Source organism: Puntigrus tetrazona, unplaced genomic scaffold, assembly GCF_018831695.1.
Source record: "Puntigrus tetrazona isolate hp1 unplaced genomic scaffold, ASM1883169v1 S000001163, whole genome shotgun sequence".
Classification (NCBI taxonomy): domain Eukaryota; kingdom Metazoa; phylum Chordata; class Actinopteri; order Cypriniformes; family Cyprinidae; genus Puntigrus; species Puntigrus tetrazona.
Genome location: NW_025048749.1, coordinates 69,369 through 94,944, shown reverse-complemented (window position 1 = coordinate 94,944; position 25,576 = coordinate 69,369). Strand labels below are relative to the sequence as shown.

Sequence of the window (25,576 nt, the reverse complement as noted above, 5' to 3'; positions counted from 1 at the left end):
AAGAGGACAATAATGCAAGAGGAATACCAAATTCTTGTTTTCAATGTAAAAATACTGCAACATTTTCAAAATTCAAAAACAATGGACTTGTAAAAGCCCCCGAAATAATCATTTGTAATGATTAGTGAGGAGTGACTAAGAAAGCGCCTCAGAGCCAGTAAACGCTATGAGAAGAGTGACTGTACATCTTAAAATAGCACCATGCATGGTTGTTTGTCCGCACCGAAACTATCCACTGCGGCCAAAGCACAATAAACTCCTTTTCCAAGACTCTTGGCTTAGGTAAGTGAGGGCTTCTGGGAATCCATGCTCTAGTCTCATGAGATCAAGTTAATAATTTCAGATCTGACAGCATCTAAAATGTTCTGGTGTCACAAGAGGAGGCATACAGTGAGAAGTGTCTGGTTTCCACAGTGAACTTCCCAGGGTAGTAAAGCTCTTCTGTAGGGACGTATGAGAGCTGATGGTGTGAGAGAGTTAGGCTTTATCAACCACTGTGTGATATAATACAAAACCTCAACTCTCCCCAAACCAGAAACTCTCCCCATTAAAGACCAGGTCGTTTAAGAAGGAGTTAAACAGGACAGATGTAACAGTTTGTAATAAAATTTTTACATTCAGTGCCAAGAAGCGTCAGAGCAGTACACTGTATACATAGAGTTATGGAGGACATATTAAGTACTAAAATATCACACCTTGTTGAATTAAATCTAGGTTGTACTCATTTCCGCAATCCTATATTGAAACAAAATGGGCTAATTTTACAGATATTAATAGCATATATTTCTCTGTTTTTATTGAGAATATGTTTAATACCTTAATACTTACTGTCTATTAACTAATAAGAGGTTATTAAACAGACAGTTTACTAAAACTCTAATGACATGTAGCTGAAAAGGTGCTTACTGATCGTGGAATGCCTAAAGTGGACTGTCAAATGTTGTCTAACTCAATGTTTGTAGGTATGTTAAAAGGAATATGGTTCACTGATTATTATTTACTGGATAAATACTTTGTATTCAGCTTCTGGTCAACCAGAAAATTCGTTTTCTTTGAATCAGTGAGCCTGAAAAGACCGGCACCTAAATGGGACACTAATTTATGTTGTTATGAATCCAAACTATAAATCAAGTAATTTCTGTTAAATAATATAAAAACTGTTAAAATATGTCTTTCTAGGCAATTTGTATTCTACTGTATTTGCAAAACCAGTTGCAGGACGTATTGAACTAAATATTTTAGTTTGTTTATTGCTATTTATTTGGTTAATTTCTTTACCCTGATAATTTGCACAGATGTTGTGCAGCCCCACTGCCACAGTTAAAGCACCACATTAAGGCAAACGAAAATATTACTGTTTAAAGGAATTTTACCCAACAAGTAAGATTTTGTTATCATTTACTCATCCTCAAGTAGTTCCAAACTTGTATGAATTTCTTTGTTCTCCCGAACACAAAGGGAGGATATTTTGAAAAAGTATGGAACAAATGGTTTTGGGTCACCATTATTTTTTAGAATTTTTATTTTTTGGGTAAACTTTTCCTTTAAGCATAAAAATGGCTTTATTGATATATTTGTTTTTGCAATTTACATTCTATGCATCCCCTTCTATTAATTTGAATCACTAAGAGATTTTTCTTCTGATTTCTTTCTTATTTTTGGTCCTTTTTTCTGTCCTGATTACAAAAAAAAGTAATACTACTGTGATACAGCGAGATGTACAACTCCTGTTATATACATATTTACACTTTATTGTGGAGAAGCTACACATATTGATCTGTGGGTGGTTTCAGCTGCTGCTGTGTGTTCAGACTCCTGCAGCATCCACACAGAGATCTTCACCGACTGGAGCAGAGGATCCGAACCCTTCACCATCAGCCCATGATCCTCTGCTCTTTCTGGAGGCGACCAGAAGCCGCTCCCTGCACGTCCTGTGTCACTCCTGCTCACCCTATACAAACAACCGGAAGCATTAATCTAGTCTGATCCTAACGAGACAATCCAGCCGTGACTGCTGTGAGTCAGATAAGTGTGTGTCTCTGGCCACCTGCTCAGTGTAACCAGGGGTGGCGCTCAATGTCCTCTAAAGTGGGCGGTCTGACGCCGATGCACTGAGACACCAGCCAATCAGCTGACGGCACTCTGTTACACACAACACAGTGTTCAGGAAGACAGAAGCACACGCTTCACCTGGATCTGACATGACCTCTGTCTCTTGCCTGTGGACAGCTCTCTAGGGAAGCGCAGTCTGCTTCTGAGGTGACCCTCAACGTGCCTCTGAAGGGAAACAGCCGCACAAGATGTTGTAGAGCGTCACCTGACCGACCAAACCAGAGCCGGTCCTGCGTGATAGCGCTGCCACAAAAACCACTCAGGAGGGGCGTACTGAAGAGTGCCTGAGAGACAAAACAAGACCCCAGACGTCACCTGAAGAGGCTCCACAAACAAACACAGATCACCGCAGTGAGATCAAACCCACCTGCAAAGTGTCTGTAGGCCGAGTCTTTCAGCAGATCTCCGGCAGCCAAGTCCAGCAGCTTGATGTCGTGGTGACTCTGTGAGATCAGCAGGTTCTCCGGTTTGACGTCCCGGTGCAGGACTCCATGGCTCTGCAGTGTTTCAGCGCCGTGACCAGCTGCAGCAGCACTTTCTTGGCCAGACTCTCCTCCAGGCGTCCGCCTCTGCTTGCAGAAAGTGTCCAGATCTTGGCAAAGGAACGGGGCGCCCAGGATCAAGGTGTGGCGTCTGGGAAAGTCTAACAACTCCAGCAGCTGCAGGACGCTGGGGCAGGCAGGAGCCGAATTGACCAGACTCATCAACGCCACCTCCAGCGGCAGCTGATCCTGACCTTCCTGCAGGATGAACGCTGCGCTTATATCCAGCGCTCAATCAGAGCAAGCAGAGCAACAGATTCACTCTCAACTCACGACTCTCAGTCTCGGTGTTCCTCTTTACAGACGTGCTTGATGGCAACCTGTAGACAGATGAAGACCACGCTGACTAATTATCACAGACCACGTTCACTGACGGCAACATTTCTAACGAGGGAGGTGAGAGGAAGTCTTACTGGCAGTCCGTCAGACCTGCGGGTCCCAGCATACACCGAGCCGAATCCACCTCGCCCCAGCAGTGGGCCCATCACATACGCTTCTGCAACACACAAGATCACAAGAAACCTCTTTAAACGGGACCTTACTGTAATGTCTTCAGTGACGACTCGTTTAGTGAGTGGTGAGGTGTTTAATCTCAGTGCACTCTGACCTCTGCGGGAGCGTTTGGCAGCTCTTCTGTATGAGGGGACGGACCCTCATCCTCCTGGCTGCCGCCTGCCGCTCTCTCTTCCGTGAGACACGGACACAGAAACGGCCAACTCTGACGGCAGAGGAGCGATGTACCCAGGCAGCTCTTGGCTCAGAGGCAGGTTTGGGTTGGTCAGCGGTTCCTGAGCGTCGTCACCAGAGCCGCGTCTCCCAACCTCCTGAGCAGCCGCTTGAGAGACAGCAGCACTTCTGGATCTGGAGCGGCCCGAGGCTGCAATATTTCACACATCAGACACTTACAGCCTCTATTAGCAACCTTTATCATAACCAAGCACCAATTGCTTTTACTTCTATTTGCTCTTGAATAGAAAATTAGAGGTATATCTTCACATTAATTCAGTCAAACATTGTACAACATCATACCATAACATAGCAATAATAAACAAAACACTCACCTTGTCTTTCACTCATAAGAGCGGCTGACAATCTCTCCAAACTCCAAGAAATACAGTAAATAAAAAAAAATAATAATTAGTTGAAGAAAGAAAGAAAGAAAGAAAGAAAGAAAGAATGAGAGAAATAAAGAGAAAGAAATAAGAAGAGAATAAAAAAACTTCCTTCAAACTGTACTCAAAGGAAATATCCTCCGCTCTCCTAAAATAAAAGTCTCTCTCGTCAACTTGGTCGAAAATCACAGTGTCAGTAAATAATCTCCGAAAGTCTCTGAAATCGCCTGTCTCTCAAAAACAGATATCGATGGGTTTGAGTGTTTATGTGTAGAATTCACGCTGGCAACACGCGTCGCCATAGAAACTATAGTTCACGACATGGTGCGCGCGTGACGTCGCGTCGTGAGTACAACAGCGCGAGCGTGCGCTTTTTATCGGAAGCGTTGAATCTTATGCACTTTTCATTATTAAAAAGCGAGATTTATTAATAAATGTATAAATTACTATATAAATCAGAGAAGTTACTATGATCTCTGACTAAACTGAACGCGCTATTTTCCCACGATTTAACCGATCACTGTCAGGAGGCCAATCAGTTTTCAGTATATCTTCAAAGGCCATCAAACCTGTGCGTAAACCTGCTTGAAAATGAATGTTTAAAGAAAAAATATAAGATATTACTGAAAATATCAAGCATTTGATACAGTGATTCATTAGTTTTATTTATTTTATTCATAATTTTCTTATTAAAATCCTCGAATGCCTTCCTAATGATATATATAATTTTCTTGGAAGCATAGATTTTTTATTGGAACATAATAAAAAAAAAAATTCTGTTGACAAAATTCCTGCTAAATTGGCTGGTTTTCACAGACAAGCTCTTTTCACCATTTTTCACCCCACAACTATTTCATATGAAATAACAAGGGCATATTATTTAAAAACAGATCTTTATTTTATCGTTGGCTCAAAGGAGGTATTCTTTTAGTAAGATGCAAGTAATTTAGTTCATTTCAGTGGGTAATTGTTGTCGATACAGGATTTCTCAGAAAATCCAATCACCTGTGAAACCAGGAGAATTAGCATTTTTTCAAAAGTGTGCACATTTGAAAACTGTATTTGTTTTAAGACAACAATATATTAATTAATACGATTTTAACAAATGCTCTTTGTTCTGTGTCCTTTGCTCTTCTTTATTTGGTTATATCTCTTGTGTTAAAGAATGAATACTGCAAATAAATGTTGTATCAAAATGAAGGAAGTGTCTTACAAACTACTTCATAGAATTGATTACATTTGGAAATATTTAAGCTTAACATTTCGTATAGCTGTCAACTTTGGTAAACAAAAGAAAACTATTTAGCATCTTTCTTTTCTCATTTACTCAAGATTGTTTTGGAAAGGTTTGGAATTGTGTATTAATAGAAAATTGAGTTTATGAAAGAAATGTGTATCAACAGTATATGTACAGTTGTGGCCAAAGGTTTGGAGAATGACATAAATATTGGAAATTGGAAAAGTTGCTGCTTAAGTTTTTGTAATAGCAATTTGCATATACTCCAGAATGTTATGAAGAGTGATCAGATGGATTGCATAGTCCTTCTTTGCCATGAAAATGAACTTAAACCTGAAAAAAACTTTCCACTGCATTTCATTGCTGTCATTAAACGACCTGCTGAGATCATTTCAGTAAACGTCTTGTTAACTCAGGTGAGAATGTTGACGAGCACAAGGCTGGAGATCATTATGTCAGGCTGATTGGGTTAGAATGACAGACTTGACATGTTAAAAGGAGGGTGATGCTTGAAATCATCGTTCTTCCATCGTTAACCATGGTGACCTGCAAAGAAACGCTGCAGCAGCCATCATTATGCTGCATAAAAATGGCTTCACAGGCAAGGATATTGTGGCTACTAAGATGGCACCTAAATCAACAATTTATAGACTCATCAAGAACTTCAAGGAAAGAGGTTCAATTCTTATTAAGAAGGCTTCAGGGCGTCCAAGAAAGTCCAGCAAGCGCCAGGATCGTCTCCTAAAGAGGATTCAGCTGCAGGATCGGAGAGCCACCAGTGCAGAGCTTTCAGGAATGGCAGCAGGCAGGTGTGAGCGCATCTACACGCACAGTGAGGCCAAGACTTTGAAGATGGCCTGGTGTCAAGAAGGACAGCAAAGAAGCCACTTTCTTCCAAAAACATCAGGGACAGACTGATCTTTTGCAAAAAGTATGGTGAATGGACTGCTGAGGACTGGGGCAAAGTCATATTCTCCGATGAAGCCCCTTTCCGATTGTTTGGGGCATCTGGAAAAAGGCTTGTCTGGAGAAGAAAAGGTGAGCGCTACCATCAATCAGTCCTGTGTCATGCCAACAGTAAAGCATCCTGAGACCATTCATGTGAGGTTGCTTCTTCATCCAAGGAGTGGGCTCACTCACAATTTTGCCCAAAAATACAGCCATGAATAAAGAACGGTACCAAAACACCCTCCAACAGCAACTTCTTCCAACAATCCAACAACAGTTTGGTGAAGAACAATGCATTTTGCAGCACGATGGAGCACCGTGCCATAAGGCAAAAGTGATAACTAAGTGGCTCGGGGACCAAAACGTTGAAATTTTGGGTCCATGGCCTGAAACTCCCAGATTTTAATCCCATTGAGAACTTGTGGTCAATCCTCAAGAGGCGGGTGGACAAACAAAACCCACTACTTATGACAAACTCCAAGAAGTGATTATGAAAGAATGGGTTGCTATCAGTCAGGATTTGGCCCAGAAGTTGATTGAGAGCATGCTCAGTCGAATTTCAGAGGTCCTGAAAAAGAAGGGCCAACACAGCAAATAATGACTCTTTGCATAAATGTCATGTAATTGTCGATAAAAGCCTTTGAAACTTTCAGTACATCACAGAAACAACTGAAACAAAGATCTAAAAGCAGTTTCGCAGCAAACTTTGTGAAAACTAATATTTGTGTCATTCTCAAAACTTTTGGCCACAACTGTATAATTAATCAGGATTAAGTTCATCAGGGTCACCCATTTTGATTGAATGTCGTTTTGAGGATGTACTGAATCAATCATGTGACCCTGTATAAGGAGTCAACCATGTGTTTTTTTAACCCTGGAAAAAAATTCTACTAATATTATTCTTATTAAACAGTTTATTTACCATTTATACAAACATACATAAAAAAAAAATGTACGTTGTAGCAACCTGTGTGTGTGAGAGTGTATATATGTGTGTGTGTGTGTGTGTGTGTGTGTGTGTGTGTGTGTGTGCGCGTGCTGCTTCAAGAGATCAAACATATACTTGTGTTGTCTTTCAGTTGTTCTTAAATCATTCGTAATCATTTGTCCTTTATATTATAGAGTGAAAACATGGGGCCAATGATGACGGATGATTTAAATTGATTTAAATGATTTTATTCAAACTGAGCTAACATGTAAAATATGAAGCTAACGTATGAAAGTTATTCCTACGCTTAAAAATAAATGAGAAAAAATCAAGGTGGATATTTCTGAGATGCTGAAACAGCATGAACTATCAATGATTCATCTAAATCAGCTTTAGTAGTACTCCATTAGGTTCATTTATTTACAGTGAAGCTCATTTTGATTGGTTGACTTTCCACTTCCTCTTCAGTGATCATGTGTGCACGGTTCTGGACAGGAGATGAAACGCCTCTCTTCTCTGGACAGGTGACCATTGTCTGGAAATCCCTTCATCAGCGAGATCACGAGGGGCATGTGGCTCACCAAGAAGCTTCTGAAGACATGAACACTACGTGTCCTACAAAGAGAAGCAGACACATCACAAGTTAAGAGACTCAGACACTGAAACACGGCACATACTGTACAATGAGAACAGAACAGGAAACGGTTTTTGTTGGGTTCAACATGAGAAGGTTGTGTTCTCCTCCATCTACAGGATGGAGATCTGTAGCTCTCGGGCCTCACACACACTGATACTGATAAACATACTAGTGAGTCAACAAACCACTGTTAGCTTGCTGGGATATAGGTGGTTTCATCGGCTACACACACCTGGCCTGAAGTTAACGTCGGGTTTTAATTTTTTTGTAGTTTTTTGTTGGAACAGTGAACACTGCCAGGGTATTTATTTTTTAACTTATAAGAGGACAATAATGCAAGAGGAATACCAAATTCTTGTTTTCAATGTAAAAATACTGCAACATTTTCAAAAATTCAAAAACAATGGACTTGTAAAAGCTCCCAAATAATCATTTGTAATGATTAGTGAGGAGTGACCAAGAAAGCGTCTCAGAGCCAGTAAACGCTATGAGAAGAGTGACTGTACATCTTAAAATAGCACCATGCATGGTTGTTTGTCCGCACCGAAACTATCCACTGCGGCCAAAGCACAATAAACTCCTTTTCCAAGACTCTTGGCTTAAGTAAGTGAGGGCTTCTGGGAATCCATGCTCTAGTCTCATGAGATCAAGTTAATAATTTCAGATCTGACAGCATCTAAAATGTTCTGGTGTCACAAGAGGAGGCATACAGTGAGAAGTGTCTGGTTTCCACAGTGAACTTCAGGGTAGTAAAGCTCTTCTGTAGGGACGTATGAGAGCTGATGGTGTGAGAGAGTTAGGCTTTATCAACCACTGTGTGATATAATACAAAACCTCAACTCTCCCCAAACCAGAAACTCTCCCCATTAAAGACCAGGTCGTTTAAGAAGGAGTTAAACAGGACAGATGTAACAGTTTGTAATAAAATTTTACATTCAGTGCCAAGAAGCGTCAGAGCAGTACACTGTATACATAGAGTTATGGAGGACATATTAAGTACTAAAATATCACACCTTGTTGAATTAAATCTAGGTTGTACTCATTTCCGCAATCCTATATTGAAACAAAATGGGCTAATTTTACAGATATTAATAGCATATATTTCTCTGTTTTTATTGAGAATATGTTTAATACCTTAATACTTACCGTCTATTAACTAATAAGAGGTTATTAAACAGACAGTTTACTAAAACTCTAATGACATGTAGCTGAAAAGGTGCTTACTGATCGTGGAATGCCTAAAGTGGACTGTCAAATGTTGTCTAACTCAATGTTTGTAGGTATGTTAAAAGGAATATGGTTCACTGATTATTATTTACTGGATAAATACTTTGTATTCAGCTTCTGGTCAACCAGAAAATTCGTTTTCTTTGAATCAGTGAGCCTGAAAAGACCGGGCACCTAAATGGGACACTAATTTATGTTGTTATGAATCCAAACTATAAATCAAGTAATTTCTGTTAAATAATATAAAAAACTGTTAAAATATGTCTTTCTAGGCAATTTGTATTCTACTGTATTTGCAAAACCAGTTGCAGGACGTATTGAACTAAATATTTTAGTTTGTTTATTGCTATTTATTTGGTTAATTTCTTTACCCTGATAATTTGCACAGATGTTGTGCAGCCCCACTGCCACAGTTAAAGCACCACGGTAAGGCAAACGAAAATATTACTGTTTAAAGGAATTTTACCCAACAAGTAAGATTTTGTTATCATTTACTCATCCTCAAGTAGTTCCAAACTTGTATGAATTTCTTTGTTCTCCCGAACACAAAGGAGGATATTTTGAAAAAAGTATGGAACAATGGTTTTGGGTCACCATTATTTTTTTAGAATTTTTATTTTTGGGTAAACTTTTCCTTTAAGCATAAAAATGGCTTTATTGATATATTTGTTTTTGCAATTTACATTCTATGCATCCCCTTCTATTAATTTGAATCACTAAGAGATTTTTCTTCTGATTTCTTTCTTATTTTTGGTCCTTTTTCCTGTCCTGATTACAAAAAAAGTAATACTACTGTGATACAGCGAGATGTACAACTCCTGTTATATACATATTTACACTTTATTGTGGAGAAGCTACACATATTGATCTCTGGGTGGTTTCAGCTGCTGCTGTGTGTTCAGACTCCTGCAGCATCCACACAGAGATCTTCACCGACTGGAGCAGAGGATCCGAACCTTCACCATCAGCCCATGATCCTCTGCTCTTTCTGGAGGCGACCAGGAAGCCGTTCCCTGCACATCCTGTGTCACTCCTGCTCACCCTATACAAACAACCGGAAGCATTAATCTAGTCTGATCCTAACGAGACAATCCAGCCGTGACTGCTGTGAGTCAGATAAGTGTGTGTCTCTGGCCACCTGCTCAGTGTAACCAGGGGTGGCGCTCAATGTCCTCTAAAGTAAGCCGGTCTGACGCCGATGCACTGAGACACCAGCCAATCAGCTGACGGCACTCTGTTACACACAACACAGTGTTCAGGAAGACAGAAGCACACGCTTCACCTGGATCTGGACGTGACCTCTGTCTCTTGCCTGTGGACAGCTCTCTAGGGAAGCGCAGTCTGCTTCTGGAGGTGACTCTCAACGTGCCTCTGAAGGGGAAACAGCCGCACAAGATGTTGTAGAGCGTCACCCCGACCGACCAAACCGTGAGCCGGTCCTGCGTGATAGCGCTGCCGCGAAACCACTCAGGAGGGCGTACTGAAGAGTGCCTGAGAGACAAAACAAGACCCCAGAGACGTCACCTGAAGAGGCTCCACAAACAAACACAGATCACCGCAGTGAGATCAAACCCACCTGCAAAGTGTCTATAGGCCGAGTCTTTCAGCAGATCTCCACAGCCGAAGTCCAGCAGCTTGATGTCGTGTGACTCTGTGGAGATCAGCAGGTTCTCCGGTTTGACGCCCCGGTGCAGGACTCCGCGGCTCTCGCAGTGTTTCAGCGCCCGTGACCAGCTGCAGCAGCACTTTCTTGGCCAGACTCTCCTCCAGGAGTCCGTTCTGCTTGCAGAAAGTGTCCAGATCTTGGCAAGGAACGGGACGCTCCAGGATCAAGGTGTAGCGTCTGGGAAAGTTTAACCACCCAGCAGCTGCAGGACGTTGGGGCAGGCAGGAGCCGAATTGACCAGACTCATCAACGCCACCTCCAGCGGCAGCTGATCCTGACCTTCCTGCAGGACCTAACGCTGCGTTATATCCAGCGCTCAATCAGAGCAAGCAGAGCAACAGATTCACTCTGAACTCACGACTCTCAGTCTCGGTGTTCCTCTTTACAGACGTGCTTGATGGCAACCTGTAGACAGATGAAGACCACGCTGACTAATTATCACAGACCACGCTCACTGACGGCAACATTTCTAACGAGGAGGTGAGAGGAAGTCTTACTGGCAGTCCGTCAGACCTGCGCGGGTCCCAGCATACACCGAGCCGAATCCACCTCGCCCCAGCAATGGGCCCTTCACATACGCTTCTGCAACACACAAGATCACAAGAAACCTCTTTAAACGGGACCTTACTGTAACGTCTTCAGTGACGACTCGTTTAGTGAGTGGTTTAATCTCAGTGCACTCTGACCTCTGCGGGAGCGTTTGGCAGCTCTTCTGTATGAGGGGGACGGACCCTCATCCTCCTGGCTGCCGCTCTGCCGCTTCCTCTTCCCGTGAGACACGGACACAGAAACGGCCAACTCTGACGGCAGAGGAGCGATGTACCCAGGCAGCTCTTGGCTCAGAGGCAGGTTTGGGTTGGTCAGCGGTTCCTGAGCGTCGTCACCAGAGCCGCGTCTCCCAACCTCCTGAGCAGCCGCCTGAGAGACAGCAGCACTTCTGGATCTGGAACGGCCCGAGGCTGCAATATTTCACACATCAGACACTTACAGCCTCTATTAGCAACCTTTATCATAACCAAGCACCAATTGCTTTTACTTCTATTTGCTCTTGAATAGAAAATTAGAGGCATATCTTCACATTAATTCAGTCAAACATTGTACAACATCATACCATAACATAGCTGTTAGAGTTATGTATTGACATTTTGCAACTTTGATCCTTCAGTTACAGCTTCCATCGGGTGCCAGGCTTTGTCAGCCTGATGAGAACGGAATGTTGGAGTTAAATGTTGACAGTTATGCACCTGTGGCCTTTTAGTTTCAGTTTGATCCTTGGTCGTGACATGGCCTCTGTATAATACTGATAGGGCCACCGGAAGAATCTGAAGGAGTGAAGATTCTGACGCACAAGAAATGTGGCCAATTGTTTTCATTTACTGTATCTTGTCTTTTTCCTCTATAAATAAAGCAACTTGCAATCTGAGCTTCGGAGGCAAAAGGGAGGTTAAGGAGAAACCTGTTTCTCTCCCGCTTGCAATCGACAGCGCAATCCTTGCAAGCTTTAAAATCCAGAAACTTGTCTTGTGTTTTATTTCGCCTTGAGTTGATCCTTCCTGGTAAAGAGCCGTTTGAGTGAAATAGTCTCAACATTTACTTGGTCCTTCGAGCCGGATCCCAACACGACAGAGCGGAGGAGGAGAGGACGAAGAGGAGCTGAGAGACAGTCTCTGGATCCAGAGCCAGGCAATAGCTGCCTGCAAAAATCCACCCGCGTGAATTCGAGGGGGGTCGGTGATTCTTCGTCTGGAAAAATCAACTTCTCCGGGCTGTCTGACGGGAGCCGTTGGAAGGACAACTCAACGCACTGATCAGGTGATATACCGGTATTGTTTTTTTTATGGGTGAAGTGTGTGGATGAGACTGCAGTATAATAGGTACCGGCTCGAGCGTACCCGTTGATTTGCCTGCTAAGGCGAAGGATCTGGATCGACTCGGAGCCTAGGTTACTAGCTGCTAGCCCGAGCGTACCCGTTGATTTGCCTGTAAAGGTGAAGGATCTGGATCGACTCCGGTAGCACAGTGATCAGGTTACTAGCTGCTGCGAGCGCACCGCTGATTTGCCTGTAAAGGTGAAGGATCTGGATCGACTCCTCGAGGGTAGCACAGTAATCTCGACAGAAGAATCTGTCGACCAATTGTCTAGGACATTGGTTTGTCGACAAAAGGTTGTTCTAAGCGCGCATTGTATGAATGGTATGAATGTGTTGTATGAACGTCATTGTGAATCACTAGGATTTGCGGTGAATAAGGTGGTTGTTGTGGTTTAGGAATAACACAAACTGATATTTTTCCCCACTAGAAGGGGAGTTGTGTTGTTCAAACATAAAATTTATATTGGGTTTGAGTCAAAATTGAAAAGTTGGTTTGTTCAGACGGCTGTATCCGCAGATAAATTAGTGTCTGTAGAAGCTTGGTACAGTGGACGATCTGATCAGACGTGTGACTAATCGTTGACTCTTACCAAAAAGCAAAAATGGGTGCAGGAAAAAGTAAATTGAAGGGAGATCCAAAGTTTATGCATACATATTCGGCAGACAGTGTGCGATATCTCAATGAGTGGAATAAAAAATATGATTTCAGTGGTAAATTAGTCAAAAGGGACTGCACTCTCTTAATAAACAAAATAAAAGTTGATTTATCCTTAGCAAAGGGAAAAAAGGTTGATCTGTTGAAACTCCAATTAATTGAAGCGACGAAGTGGCAAGAGCAGGCTGATAAAAGACAGGTGGAAGTCGAAGAGAAAAAGAGACAGAAAAACATGACCAATCCAAGAAAACTGAATTCAGTCCCCCTCGTACTAGACGAAATACACCCTATGCCGAAGTAGTTGCCCCGATAGAGAGAATTAGGGAAGAAAAAGAGCATAACAAAGACCCCTTGAACCCCTCACACCCTTCATCAGAATCAAGTTCCGTTTTTCCAGCCATCCAAGTGGCCAATCCACATTACGGTGTAGAGGGTGATCGCAATAGATACCTTAATGTGTATCGCCCATGGTCAGACCAAGACATTAAAGAGGCAGCAGGGGCACTTGGTCCGCTTGAAAATACCGCTGCATGGATAGACAATTTTAACCAACTGATACGCACGTATCGTTTAAATGGCCAAGAGATTGACAGAGTTGCGGGATTGGCTCTTAAATACAAATATGGCCTGGTTAGGGATAATTTCACGGGTCTAGACGCGAATAAGGAGCCGTTAGCTTATGATGGAGAGGCATTGAAAAATGCAGTAGACGCATTGACAGGGAGAATTGAAAAAACCCTTGGAACGCGCCCAGATTACTCTAGTATATCACAGTGTACACAGAAAGATGGAGAAGATGTGCAGGAATACAGAGCACGTCTGGAAGAAGTTTTTAGGGGTAACAGTGGGATTCAGTATAGTGCCGAGGAGGCTAGTCCATACCAACAGCAATTAAAACAAGCACTCCTTTCAGGATTCAATCCCCAGTTGACAAACTACATAAAAAAATATGATATAACTTGGTCCGCCGACTCAGTGAATAGCATAATGACTTATGCCAAACATGGACAGGGATTGTTGAAAAATAAAAAAGAAAAAGCAGACAGGGCCCATACTTTCGCTGCACTCACTGCCCTCTCCCAAGGCGGGGCCTCACGTGGTGCAGACACTTATTCTAATCGGAGAGGAAGAGGGGGGGAGGAAAGCAGCACGTGGTCGAGGTAAAGAGAGAGAGTTGTCGAAACTGGCACGCGATGACAGAGAATATGATAGGTGTTTTAATTGCCACAAGGAAGGCCATTATAGCCGAGACTGCCCAGAACCGCTAAAGCCCAGAACACAGGGTAGAAGCCCAGAGGAAAGCCAAAGACCAGCCCCATATAATGATCAATTATGACTAGGTGAGACCAATAATGACCCCCTAGATGACCCAGAAAATGACTCCGATCTAGGCGAGACTGATAATGACCCCAAAACTGACCTAGACTTGCAGAGCAGTATCGAAGCCTTTTTAGCTTTGTCAGGAAATACTCGCTTACCCGAACGAGAGCTAATAGTGAATGGAACCTGAGTGAAATTTCTCTGTGACTCTGGGGCAGACAGAACAGTATTACATGACAGAATTCCAGGATTGCAGCCTAGCTCTAAAAAGATATATGTAAAATCAGCCAATGGGCTGGTAACAGAGAATAAGTTTTCTCAACCAACCACCATTAACGATCCAAAAACGGGCCTCAGCACAGACACAGAAGTAGTGTTATGTCCAGGTTGTCCAGTAAACCTCCTGGGTAGGGATCTCATGTCCCCACTTCAAATTTCCATACACCCACTGAAAACAGGCATGGTTGCTATAGGGAAGGATGAGGAAGTGCCCACATACCCAGTGCAGTGTTTAAAAGAGCCCAATTACTACTGGTCTTTAGATTTCCCATCAAGATCCAGGAAGATAGGGAAGACTCTGCTAGATTTGTTACCAAAACCAACACCCCCAAAAACAGAAGTTAAAACTGACAGGGACCTACATGTGACTATGTATTACAAGCGAGACCCAGGGCCCGACCCAGCCTACTCAGCAAGATTTTCGAGGCTAGGGCCTCAGCACGTGACATTGAGCACACTATACACAGACAGAAAAGGAAATGCTGTTTGCTCTGTGAAACTTTACAGCGAGGCACAGCGACTTTTTGAAGGTCAAGGCAGACCGCCACATGTATCTTTGTCCAAAACAGATAACATGAAGTGGGAAGTGTTGCCAAAACTGATAGAGCAAGGACAGCTAGACAGATGGTCAGACAATGGGGATGGGTGGGAAGTGAATGAGAGGCGCTCTCTCTATTCCAAAACAATGAACTGGATGTGTATACTTACCCCCAGAGCCCATTTGACTGAAGACACAATATGACATTCTTTAGCCGCTGTTGAGATAGATCCTTTTCTCAAAGCAGTGCCAGATAAATTTTGGTCAAAAGGGAAGACAGACGTAGGGCTAATGACGACAGCATCACCCGTGGTTATAAAGCCAAAAACAAACTATAGGCCCCGCATAAAGCAATATCCCCTAAGCCAGATGCACAGGAAGGCATAAAACCAGTTATTGAAGAAATGATAAAGGCAGGTATAATAGTTGAAGCCCCCGAGGCCCACTGTAACACGCCGATTTTTCCTGTCAGGAAAGCAGACTCCCAGAGCTGGAGGATGATTCAAGATTTAAGAACTGTAAATCAAGCTGTAGAGAGCAGGGCCCCCTGTGTGCCAGATCCACACACATTGTTGAATCAGTTAAAACCTGAAATGAAATGGTTTACGGTAGTGGATTTAAGCAATGCATTTTTCTCCATACCAGTACATAAAGACTCACAGGGGTGGTTTGGGTTTACTTACAAATGTAAAAAATACACTTACACCCGCCTTCCTCAGGGATTTGTTGATAGCCCGACAATCTTTTCATCAGAACTAATGAGCTGTCTGTCACCCCTCACAGTTCCAACCCACAGTCAGGTTTTAGTTTATGTCGATGACATATTGATTGCCTCAGACACACAAGAGCACAACAAAGAAGCTGCTGTAAAAGTGTTTCAGCATTTAGCAGCGACAGGGAACAAAGCTTCTTTAGCCAAACTGCAATGGGCAAAACAGGAAGTGATGAGAGCTGTATGTGCAGCAGCCCTGGCCGTCCAGGCATCAGCTGAAGTAGTGTTGTTTCATAAACTCACACTATTGGTCCCACACTCAGTCGACGCACTATTAACTGAAACAAAAATGTCATTTTTATCACCAGCAAGACATTTAGCTGTCATGTCCATTTTAATGTCACAGCCACATCTCACCATCAAAAGATGTACGACATTAAACCCATCTTCTCTGTTGCCAACCTGTAATGACGGCACACCACACTGTTGTTTGACCAGCACAGAACAGAATTGCAAGCCTAGGCCCGACTTGAGAGATGTTCCATTAACTGAGGGAGAGACACTGTTTGTAGATGGCTCATGCTCTAAAAATAGTCAAGGTGAAAATCAATGTGGTTATGCTGTTGTGTCAGAAAAAGAGATAGTGACTGCAGGGAAACTGCCCTCTCATTACTCAGCCCAGGCAGCCGAAGTTATAGCGTTAACAAAAGCGTGCCAAGTATCGCGAGAAAAAGACGTCACAATCTACACAGATAGCCAATATGCATTTTCTACTTTACACCATTTTGCGGCACAATGGGAGCGAAGGGGCATGAAAACTGCTAATGGTCAAAGCGTGAAACACGCCGCCCTCCTTACAGACTTATTAAAAGCCATTCAACTCCCTCGTAAAATTGCAGTGTGTAAATGCGCCGCACACACAAAGGGTACTGACCTAGTTTCACTTGGCAATGCAAAGGCAGATGAAGCAGCTAAGCAAGCTGCACAAGGGAAGCTAGAGATATGTGAAATACATAAAGTAACATCAGTAGAAACTCCATTAGACATGTCAGTAATATCAGACATGCAAAAACAAGCACCAGCGTCTGAGAAACAAATGTGGTTAACAAAAGGAGCACAATTGTCAGATGACACATACAGACGTGAAGGCAAACTGTGCCTTCCACGAAGTTTGTACAAAACAGCAGCAATCTTGACACATGGGCAAGCACATATGTCAACAGGAGGGATGGTGCATAGGGTAGAACAGTACTTTTATGCACCAGGCTTTAATAACTACTCAAAAAATTTTTGTAAATCTTGTTTGATCTGCTGTAAGCATAACTCACAGGGAAACTGCAGGCCTAAGAGAGGTCAATTTCCAAAGCCAGACTACCCTTTTCAGTTTATCCACATGGATTTTATTGAACTGACACCTTGCCAACAGTACAAATACTGTTTGGTGCTGGTAGATCCATTTTCCAAATGGGTTGAAATAGTGCCCAGTAAACATGCTGATGCACTAACGGTGGCTAAAGCTTTGTGTAAGACAATCATCCCAGAACATGGAGTACCTCAGAGACTGTACAGTGATAATGGACCACATTTTGTGAATGATGTAGTCTCTCAGATGTCCATTAATTTAGGCATAGAGCTCAAAAACCATTGTTCTTATCACCCACAGAGTGCAGGATTGGTTGAGAGAACTAATGGCACCGTTAAACTCAGATTGAGGAAAACAATGGAGCAGACAGGCAGAAATTGGGTTGAATGTTTGACGTTGGTCAAAATGTATATGAGAATCACGCCCACTGACAAAGCACTAACACCTTTTGAAATACTGTATGGTAGACCGTTCAGTTTACCGCTGTGTGATGATGTGTGTGAGAAACCACAAGAGCAGCATACACTAGCAGAATGGATGAACAAAATGTTGAAATTTAAAGATGTTGTGAGTGCAAATGACCTGCCAGCCGTTCCTCTGTCTACACAGGAAACCCGAGTGAAACCTGGAGATACCATCCTGATCAAAGCTGTAAAGAGGAAAAACTGGACCTCGCCCAAGTGGGAAGGACCTTTCACCGTGGTGCTGACTACCCCAACTGCCTTAAAGATCGCTGAGAGGTCTACGTGGATTCATCAGAGCCACTGTAAAAAGGTCACAGAGTTTCCTGCCTAAAACGCACGAGTAGCACGGGTGTGAAGTCCGGTTACAAAGGGTGGTGAAGGCAATAGGCCTCGCTGGTCTCAACCCGGTGAAGAAACCAACAGAGCCCTACTCATTTTTTAGCATGGCGTGGAAAAAGATCACCTTTGTGGCAGTAGCAGTCCTGGTGGGGGTCCTGCTGTGGATGGATGCGGAGGAAAGAGAGACAATTGCAGCGGAGCGGAAAGAGGTGAAATTTGACTGGTTCACAGAACAACATGAACTAAAAACTCAGTTTGACTTAAACATGTGGTACGCTTATGCAAAGTTCCTAGCGAATAGCACAAATTCAACCAACTGCTATGTCTGTACTAAAATGCCAGCAGCAAGCAGGAACCCGCGCATGGTTCCTAGACCGTATAGAAATGTTTCGACATTGTTTCCTGAAACACTTGTATCAGCTTACAGCTCTGCTTATTTGAATTCCACTAAGAACAACAAACTGCCTGCACCTGTGAATATGAGCACATTGACTTTCAAAAACTTGTTAATACTCAACACCACAGGGGAAGAGAAACTGTGTGGACCGGTGCACGTAGAAGCAGGGTCCGCTTTTACCTGTTATGAGAATCGAGAGACACTAGGTGGCGCTCCAGAGCAAGCAATGGGAGATGTCCCCTCTGCATACTGTAATCAGACATTTACAGCGTGTGTAGCAGGTAAACATAATGGAATTAATCCTACACTGACAATTTGCAAGTCATATTTTACAGTTCCTGACGTCATGGGAACCACGCCGCAGTCAACACATGTATGGTTATGTGGCTACAATGTTTATTCCAATCTACCTGCGAGGTGGACCGGACGATGTGCCCCTGTCCTGCTGACAGATCATTCCTACATCGTAAGTGCACATCCTAGCAAAGTAAGACTGAGAAAAAGGTCTTTTGAGAGACATGACTCTATCTGGGGGACGGACGTTCCCAAAGACCACAAGCTATGGACTGATGGAGAGAAAGTTTTACTGGCCCTTTTTCCATGGGATGGGGTTGGTAAACTAATGTTACGCATGGAGACGGTGGACTACCGTTTTGGTTTGTTCGTGAATAACACCATAGCCGCCATAAAAGGAGTACAGGCAGAGCTGAGAGCGCTGAGACAAATGGAGCTTCAAGACAGACTGGTATTAGATCAACTCACAGCCTCAACAGGAGGAGTGTGCGCAATAGTTGGAACATCATGTTGCACGTTTATACCGGACAATGATGCGGACGGAGGAGTAATCGAACAAGCAATAGCCAACCTCACTGCATTGAGAGATGCCATGGAGAAAGACAGCATAACAACTCAAGGACTGCTATCCTGGCTGTTCAGTGGGGGATGGTGGAATGTGCTGTTGAAAATGTTCACACCAGTAATTGCAGTTTTAAGTTTGCTGTGTTTGTGCATGATCTGTGTTTTACCATGTTTAAGGGCAATGATTACTAAAATGATTAGCCAGACATTTCTCAGTTTTACCATGCTTCTCCACCAAGAGAGAACTGGAGAGCTTTAAGTATCATGTATGAAGTCTCAGTTAAAACCACAGCTGTGACATGGCTGAGTGCTGATGTTTATGATACAAAAGGTACACTGATAAGCTACAGTAGCCGTGCTGAGAACAAGAGGCACTGTTTTATTTCATTCTTCCTTTTCAGTTTATTTTCACATTTTCCTGCTATGCTCATGTTTTAAATTTTATATTGTATTCATTATGATTAAGATGCAAGCCTTACAGGTGATCGCCCAGGTAACATTTTGGGGGTCGGTTGGGAATTTTTCCTCAGATACTGGGGTTTTCGCCCAACCTTGCTGTTTAAAGTAAGCATCGATTATTTAATCAAGTAATCAGTAGAGATGTAGGTTAATATGCATATGCTTTATTATGTTATTTTTCAGGTGCTAAACGTCAAAGAGGAGGGAGATGTTAGAGTTATGTATTGACATTTTGCAACTTTGATCCTTCAGTTACAGCTTCCATCGGGTGCCAGGCTTTGTCAGCCTGATGAGAACGGAATGTTGGAGTTAAATGTTGACAGTTATGCACCTGTGGCCTTTTAGTTTCAGTTTGATCCTTGGTCGTGACATGGCCTCTGTATAATACTGATAGGGCCACCGGAAGAATCTGAAGGAGTGAAGATTCTGACGCACAAGAAATGTGGCCAATTGTTTTCATTTACTGTATCTTGTCTTTTTCCTCTATAAATAAAGCAACTTGCAATCTGAGCTTCGGAGGCAAAAGGGAGGTTAAGGAGAAACCTGTTTCTCTCCCGCTTGCAATCGACAGCGCAATCCTTGCAAGCTTTAAAATCCAGAAACTTGTCTTGTGTTTTATTTCGCCTTGAGTTGATCCTTCCTGGTAAAGAGCCGTTTGAGTGAAATAGTCTCAACAATAGCAATAATAAACAAAACACTCACCTTGTCTTTCACTCATAAGAGCGGCTGACAATCTCTCCAAACTCCAAGAAATACAGTAAATAAAAAAAAATAATAATTAGTTGAAGAAAGAAAGAAAGAAAGAAAGAAAGAAAGAAAGAAAGAAAGAATGAGAGAAATAAAGAGAAAGAAATAAGAAGAGAATAAAAAACTTCCTTCAAACTGTACTCAAAGGAAATATCCTCCGCTCTCCTAAAATAAAAGTCTCCTCTCGCAACTTGGTCGAAAATCACAGTGTCAGTAAATAATCTCCGAAAGTCTCTGAAATCGCCTCGTCTCTCAAAAACAGATATCGATGGGTTTGAGTGTTTATGTGTAGAATTCACGTCATAACACGCCGTCGCCATAGAAACTATAGTTCACGCGTATATGTAGTGCGCGTGGCGTTGCGTGTGTGAGTACAACAGCGCGAGTGTACGCTTTTATCGGAAGCGTTGAATCTTATGCACTTTTCATTATTAAATAGCGAGATTTATTAATAAATGTATAAATTAGTATAAATCAGAGATGTTACTATGATCTCTGGTTAAAGTCAATGCTCTATTTTCCCGCGTATTTAACCGATCACTGTCAGGAGACCAATCACCTTTCAGTATCTTCGGTGCTGAAAGTGGGCTCACTCACAATTTTGCTAAAAAATACACAGCCATGAATAAAGAATAGTACCAAAACACCCTGCAGCAGCAACTTCTTCCAACAATCCAACAACAGTTTGGTGAAGCGCAGCTTGGTGATACACAACAAATTGAGAATCTAACAGAATGCATAGTCAATATAAAAAACTAGATGACGAGTAACTTCCTAATGCTAAATTCTGAAAAAACTGCTAATAATTGGACCTAAAAACCCCACATATAATAAGCTAGAACACAGTTTATCACTTTATGGCTGCTCTGTTAATTCTTCATCATCAGTTAGGAACCTAGGTGTGCCGCTTGACAGCAATCTTTCCTTCGAAAACCATGATTGCAGCGTCTGTAAAACTGCTTTTTTCCATCTTAAAAATATATCTAAATTACAACCTATGCTTTCAACCTCTAATGCAGAAATATTAATTAATGCGAGGATTGAACCTCGAGGTTAAATTATTGTAATGCTTTATTGGGTGGTTGTTCTGCACGCTTGATGAACAAACTTCAGCTAGTCCAAAACTCAGCAGCTAGAGTCCTTACTAGACCTAAGAAGTATGATCATATTAGCCCGGTTCTGTCAACACTGCACTGGCTCCCTATCAAACATCGGATAGATTTTAAATTTAAATTTACCTATAAAGCCCTGAACGGTTCAGCTCCTCAATACTTGAGCGAGCTCTTATCACATTATAGTCCTGCATGTCCGCTGCGTTCTCAAAACTCTGGCCATTTGATAATACCTAGAATATCAAAATCAACTGCGGGCGGCAGATCCTTTTCCTATCTAGCACCTAAACTCTGGAACAATCTCCCTAACTCTGTTCGGGAAGCAGACACACTCTGCCAGTTTAAATCTAGATTAAAGACACATCTTTTTAACTTAGCCTACACATAACAGACCAACACACTTTTTATTATTCAAATCCGTTAAAGGATTTTTAGGCTGCATTACTTAGATTAGCTGGAACCGGGAACACTACTCCTAAAATACGATGTACTTGTGATATCGTAAAAAGAAGGGCATCTACGCTAATATTAGTCCTGTTTCTATCTTAATCTGTTTTCACAGTTTGTATCCAGACTAGATGGTAGATCAACCCAGAGATTATGTTCATCAGAGACCAGAATGTCTCCAGGTTACGGATGTAACCATGGTTCCTCTAGGGAATGAGGCGCTGCGTCACAAACGCTTTGAGAACGCCTTCAACGTGAGCCGCTCTGAACCACGTGTGTGAAATCTGTCCAATGGAGGGAGCGGCGTCAAGGGCGAGATGGCGTTACCGACCAGGAAGTATAAAGACACGCTCTGTGAGGCGGCGCCAGCCTCTGTAGTGAAGTGGCGCCGACAGGGTTGCGGGAAGTATGGCATCTGGACGCAGCGTCGTTCCCTAGAGGAACCATGGTTACATCCGTAACCTGAGACGTTCCTCTTCAGGAACTCTAGCTGCTTCACAAACGCTTTGGGAATGAGATGCCCACGCTGCCATAATTCCAAGGCCCTGCCTGAAAAGGGGTCCTCAGACCACCCATCAGGATAAGACCAAGGAGCCAGGGGCGGCCCTCATGTCTAGATTGTAAAATCGGGCAAAAGTGGAGGGCGTGGAACATCCCGCAGCGTTGCAGATGTCCCCGTGGGGGACACCGCTAAGATAGGCATTGGAGGCCGCCATACCCCTAGATGAATGCGCTCTGACCCCGAGAGGGCATGGGAGTGCAGAGGCCTCATAGGCCAGGTGGATAGCCTCAACTATCCACTTGCTAATACTCCGCTTAGCAGCAGCGCCACCCCTGTTCAAATGATAATTGGTCCGACCTCCGCAGAGACGCAGTTCTGCGCACATAAGTGTCCAGTGCTCGCACTGACAATCGTGCCCACATTGTGGTCGAATCCCACACCACGCCTAGGTATGTGGTCCTCTGAGCGGGACGCAATACACTCTTCTTGGCGTTCAGTCTCAAACCCATCTCCCCCATGTGAGACAGAACAACATCTCGATGTTGAACTGCCATCTGCTCTGATTGAGCTAATATCAACCAATCGTCGAAATAATTGAGTATGCGGATGCCCTGGAGTCTCAGTGGAGCCAGAGCTGCATCCATGCACTTCGTAAATGTGCGGAGTGAGAGTGCTAGGCCGAATGGAATTACTCGATATTGGTATGCTACACTTAGGTTTTGAAAATTAAAAAAATTCCTCCAGGGTTGCAGGGGTCGAGTGGAAAAGAGTCCAAGAAGTAGCACCTTTCACGGCCAAGATTGGCTAGATGAAGCGCCTGGATGTTTGGCATTAAGTTTTGAATGCTTAAAAATTTCCTCCAGGGTTACCATGGTCGAGTGGAAAAGCGTCCAAGAAGTAGCACTTAACACAGCCAAATTCGGCTGGATGAAGCGCCTAGATATCTGGGCTCAGGCTTTGAAAATTAAAAAATTTCCTCCAGGGTTGCAGGGGTTGAATGGCAAAGAATCCAAAAAGTAGCACCTTTCACGGCCAAGATTGGCTAGATGAACCGACTGGATGTTTGGGCTTAGGTTTTGAAAGCTTAAACATTTCCTCCAGGGTTACCATAGTCGAGGGGGAAAGTCTCCGAGAAATCGCACCTATCCCCGCCAAGATCAGTTAGATGAAGCCTCTGGATTTTTGGGCTTAGGATTTTAAAGTTTAAATATTTCCTCCTGGGTTACCATGGTCGAGGGGGAAAGTGTCCGAGAAATGGCACCTATTCCGGCCAAGATCGGCTAGATGAAGCCCCTGGATGTTTGGACTTTGGTTTTGAAAGTTTAAACATTTCCTCCAGGGTTACTGTGGTCGAGGGGGAAAGTGTCCGAGAAATCGCACCTATCCATGCCAAGATCGGCTGGCTGAAGCGCCTGGATGTTTGGGCTCAGGTTTTGAAAGCTTAAACATTTCCTCCAGGGTTACCATGGTCGAGGGGGAAATTGTCTGAAACATCAAACCTATTCCGGCCAAGATCGGCTGGATGAAGTGCCTGGATGGCTGGGCTTAGGTTTTGAAAATTAAAAAATTTTCTTCAGGGTGGCAGGGGTTGAGTGGAAAATAGTCCAAGAAGTAACACCTATCACGGCCAAGATCGACTAGATGAAGCGCCTGGATGTTTGGGCTTGAGATTTGAAAGCTTAAAAATTTCTTCCAGGATTACCATGGTCGAGTGGGAAAGCGTCAGAGAAATCGCACCTATCCCGGCCAAGATCGGCTGGATGAAATGCCTCGACATTTGGACTTAGGTTTTAAATGCTTAAAAATTTCTTTCAGGGTTACCATGGTCGAGTGGAAAAGCATCCAAGAAGTAGCACTTAACCCAGCCAAGAGCGGCTGGATGAAGCGCCTGGACGTTTGGACTTTCGTTTTGAAAATTAAAAAATTTCCTCCAGGGTGGCAGGGGTTGAGAGGAAAAGAGTCCAAGAAGTAGCACCTTTCCACGGACAAGATTGGCTAGATGAAGCGCCTGGATGTTTGGGTTTAAGTTTTGAATTCTTAAAAAAAATTTTCCAGGGTTACCATGGTCGAGTGAAAAAGTCCTCAGAGAAGTCACACGTAACTCGGCTAATTTTGACTGGATGAATCGCCTGGACGTTTGGACTTAGGTTTTGAAAATTAAAACATTTCCTCCAGGGTTACCATGGTCGAGGGGGAACGTGTCCGAAATCGCACCTATCCATGCCAAGATCGGCTGCCTAAAGCACCTGGATGTTTGGGCTCAGGTTTTGAAAGCTTAAACATTTTTTCCAGGGTTACAATGGTCGAGCCGGAAAGTGTCTAAGAAAGCACACCTATTCCGGCCAAGATCGGCTGGATGAAGCACCTGGACGTTTGGACTTTCGCTTTGAAAATGTAAAAATTTCCTCCAGGGTGGCAGGGGTCGAGAGGGAAAGAGTCTGAGAAGTAGCACTTATCATTGCCTAGATCAGCTAGATGAAGCGCCTGGCTGTCTGGACTTAGGTTTTGAATGTTGAAATATTTCTTCCAGGGTTACCATGGTCGAGAGGGAAAGAGTCCGAGAAGTAGCACTTATCATTGCCTAGATCGGATAGATGAGGCGTCTGGCTGTCTGGATTTAGGTTTGGAATGCTTAAAATTTTCTTCCAGTGTGGCAGGGTTTGAGTGGAAAGAGTCCAAGCAGTAGCACCTATCACGGCCAAGATCGGCTAGATGAAGCGCCTGGCTGTCTGGACTTACGTTTTGAATGCTTAAAAATTTCTTCCAGGGTTACCATGGTTGAGTGGAAAAGCGTCCAAGAAGTAGCACTTAACCCAGCCAATATCGCCTGGTAGAATCGCCTGGCTGTATGAACTTAAGTTTTTAATGCTTAAAAATTTATTCCAGAATTACCATGGTCGAGTAAGAAAGCGTCCAAGAAATCGCTCCTATCCCGGCCAAGATCGGCTGGATGAAGCGCCTGGACGTTTGTACTTAAGTTTTGAAAAGAATTTCCTCTAGGGTGGCAGGGGTTGAGTGAAAGAGAGTCCAAGAAGTAGCAACTTTCACAGCTAAGATCGGCTAGATGAAGCACCTGGATGTTTGGGCTTAAGTTTTGAATTCTT

At 43.2% G+C, this 25,576-nt stretch overlaps 1 protein-coding gene across 1 annotated transcript; it reads left to right on the top strand.

Annotated features, from left to right (window-relative positions):
• The first annotated feature begins 15,440 nt into the window (after positions 1–15,440).
• On the top strand, positions 15,441–17,760 carry LOC122341187. The gene is made up of 2 exons (XM_043234537.1): positions 15,441–17,215; positions 17,601–17,760. Exons 1-2 carry the CDS (start codon positions 15,477–15,479, stop codon positions 17,674–17,676), a joined length of 1,815 nt encoding a protein of 604 aa, XP_043090472.1. The 5' UTR covers positions 15,441–15,476; the 3' UTR covers positions 17,677–17,760.
• Positions 17,761–25,576: the final 7,816 nt, after the last annotated feature.

Excerpts from the sequence above, each read along its gene's own strand:
- LOC122341187 (XM_043234537.1), top strand. The coding sequence starts at position 15,477 with ATGATAAAGGCAGGTATAATAGTTGAAGCCCCCGAGGCCCACTGTAAC. Across the intron at positions 17,216-17,600 it reads ACACCTTGCCAACAGTACAA|ATACTGTATGGTAGACCGTT; the intron begins ATACTGTTTGGT and ends ACACCTTTTGAA.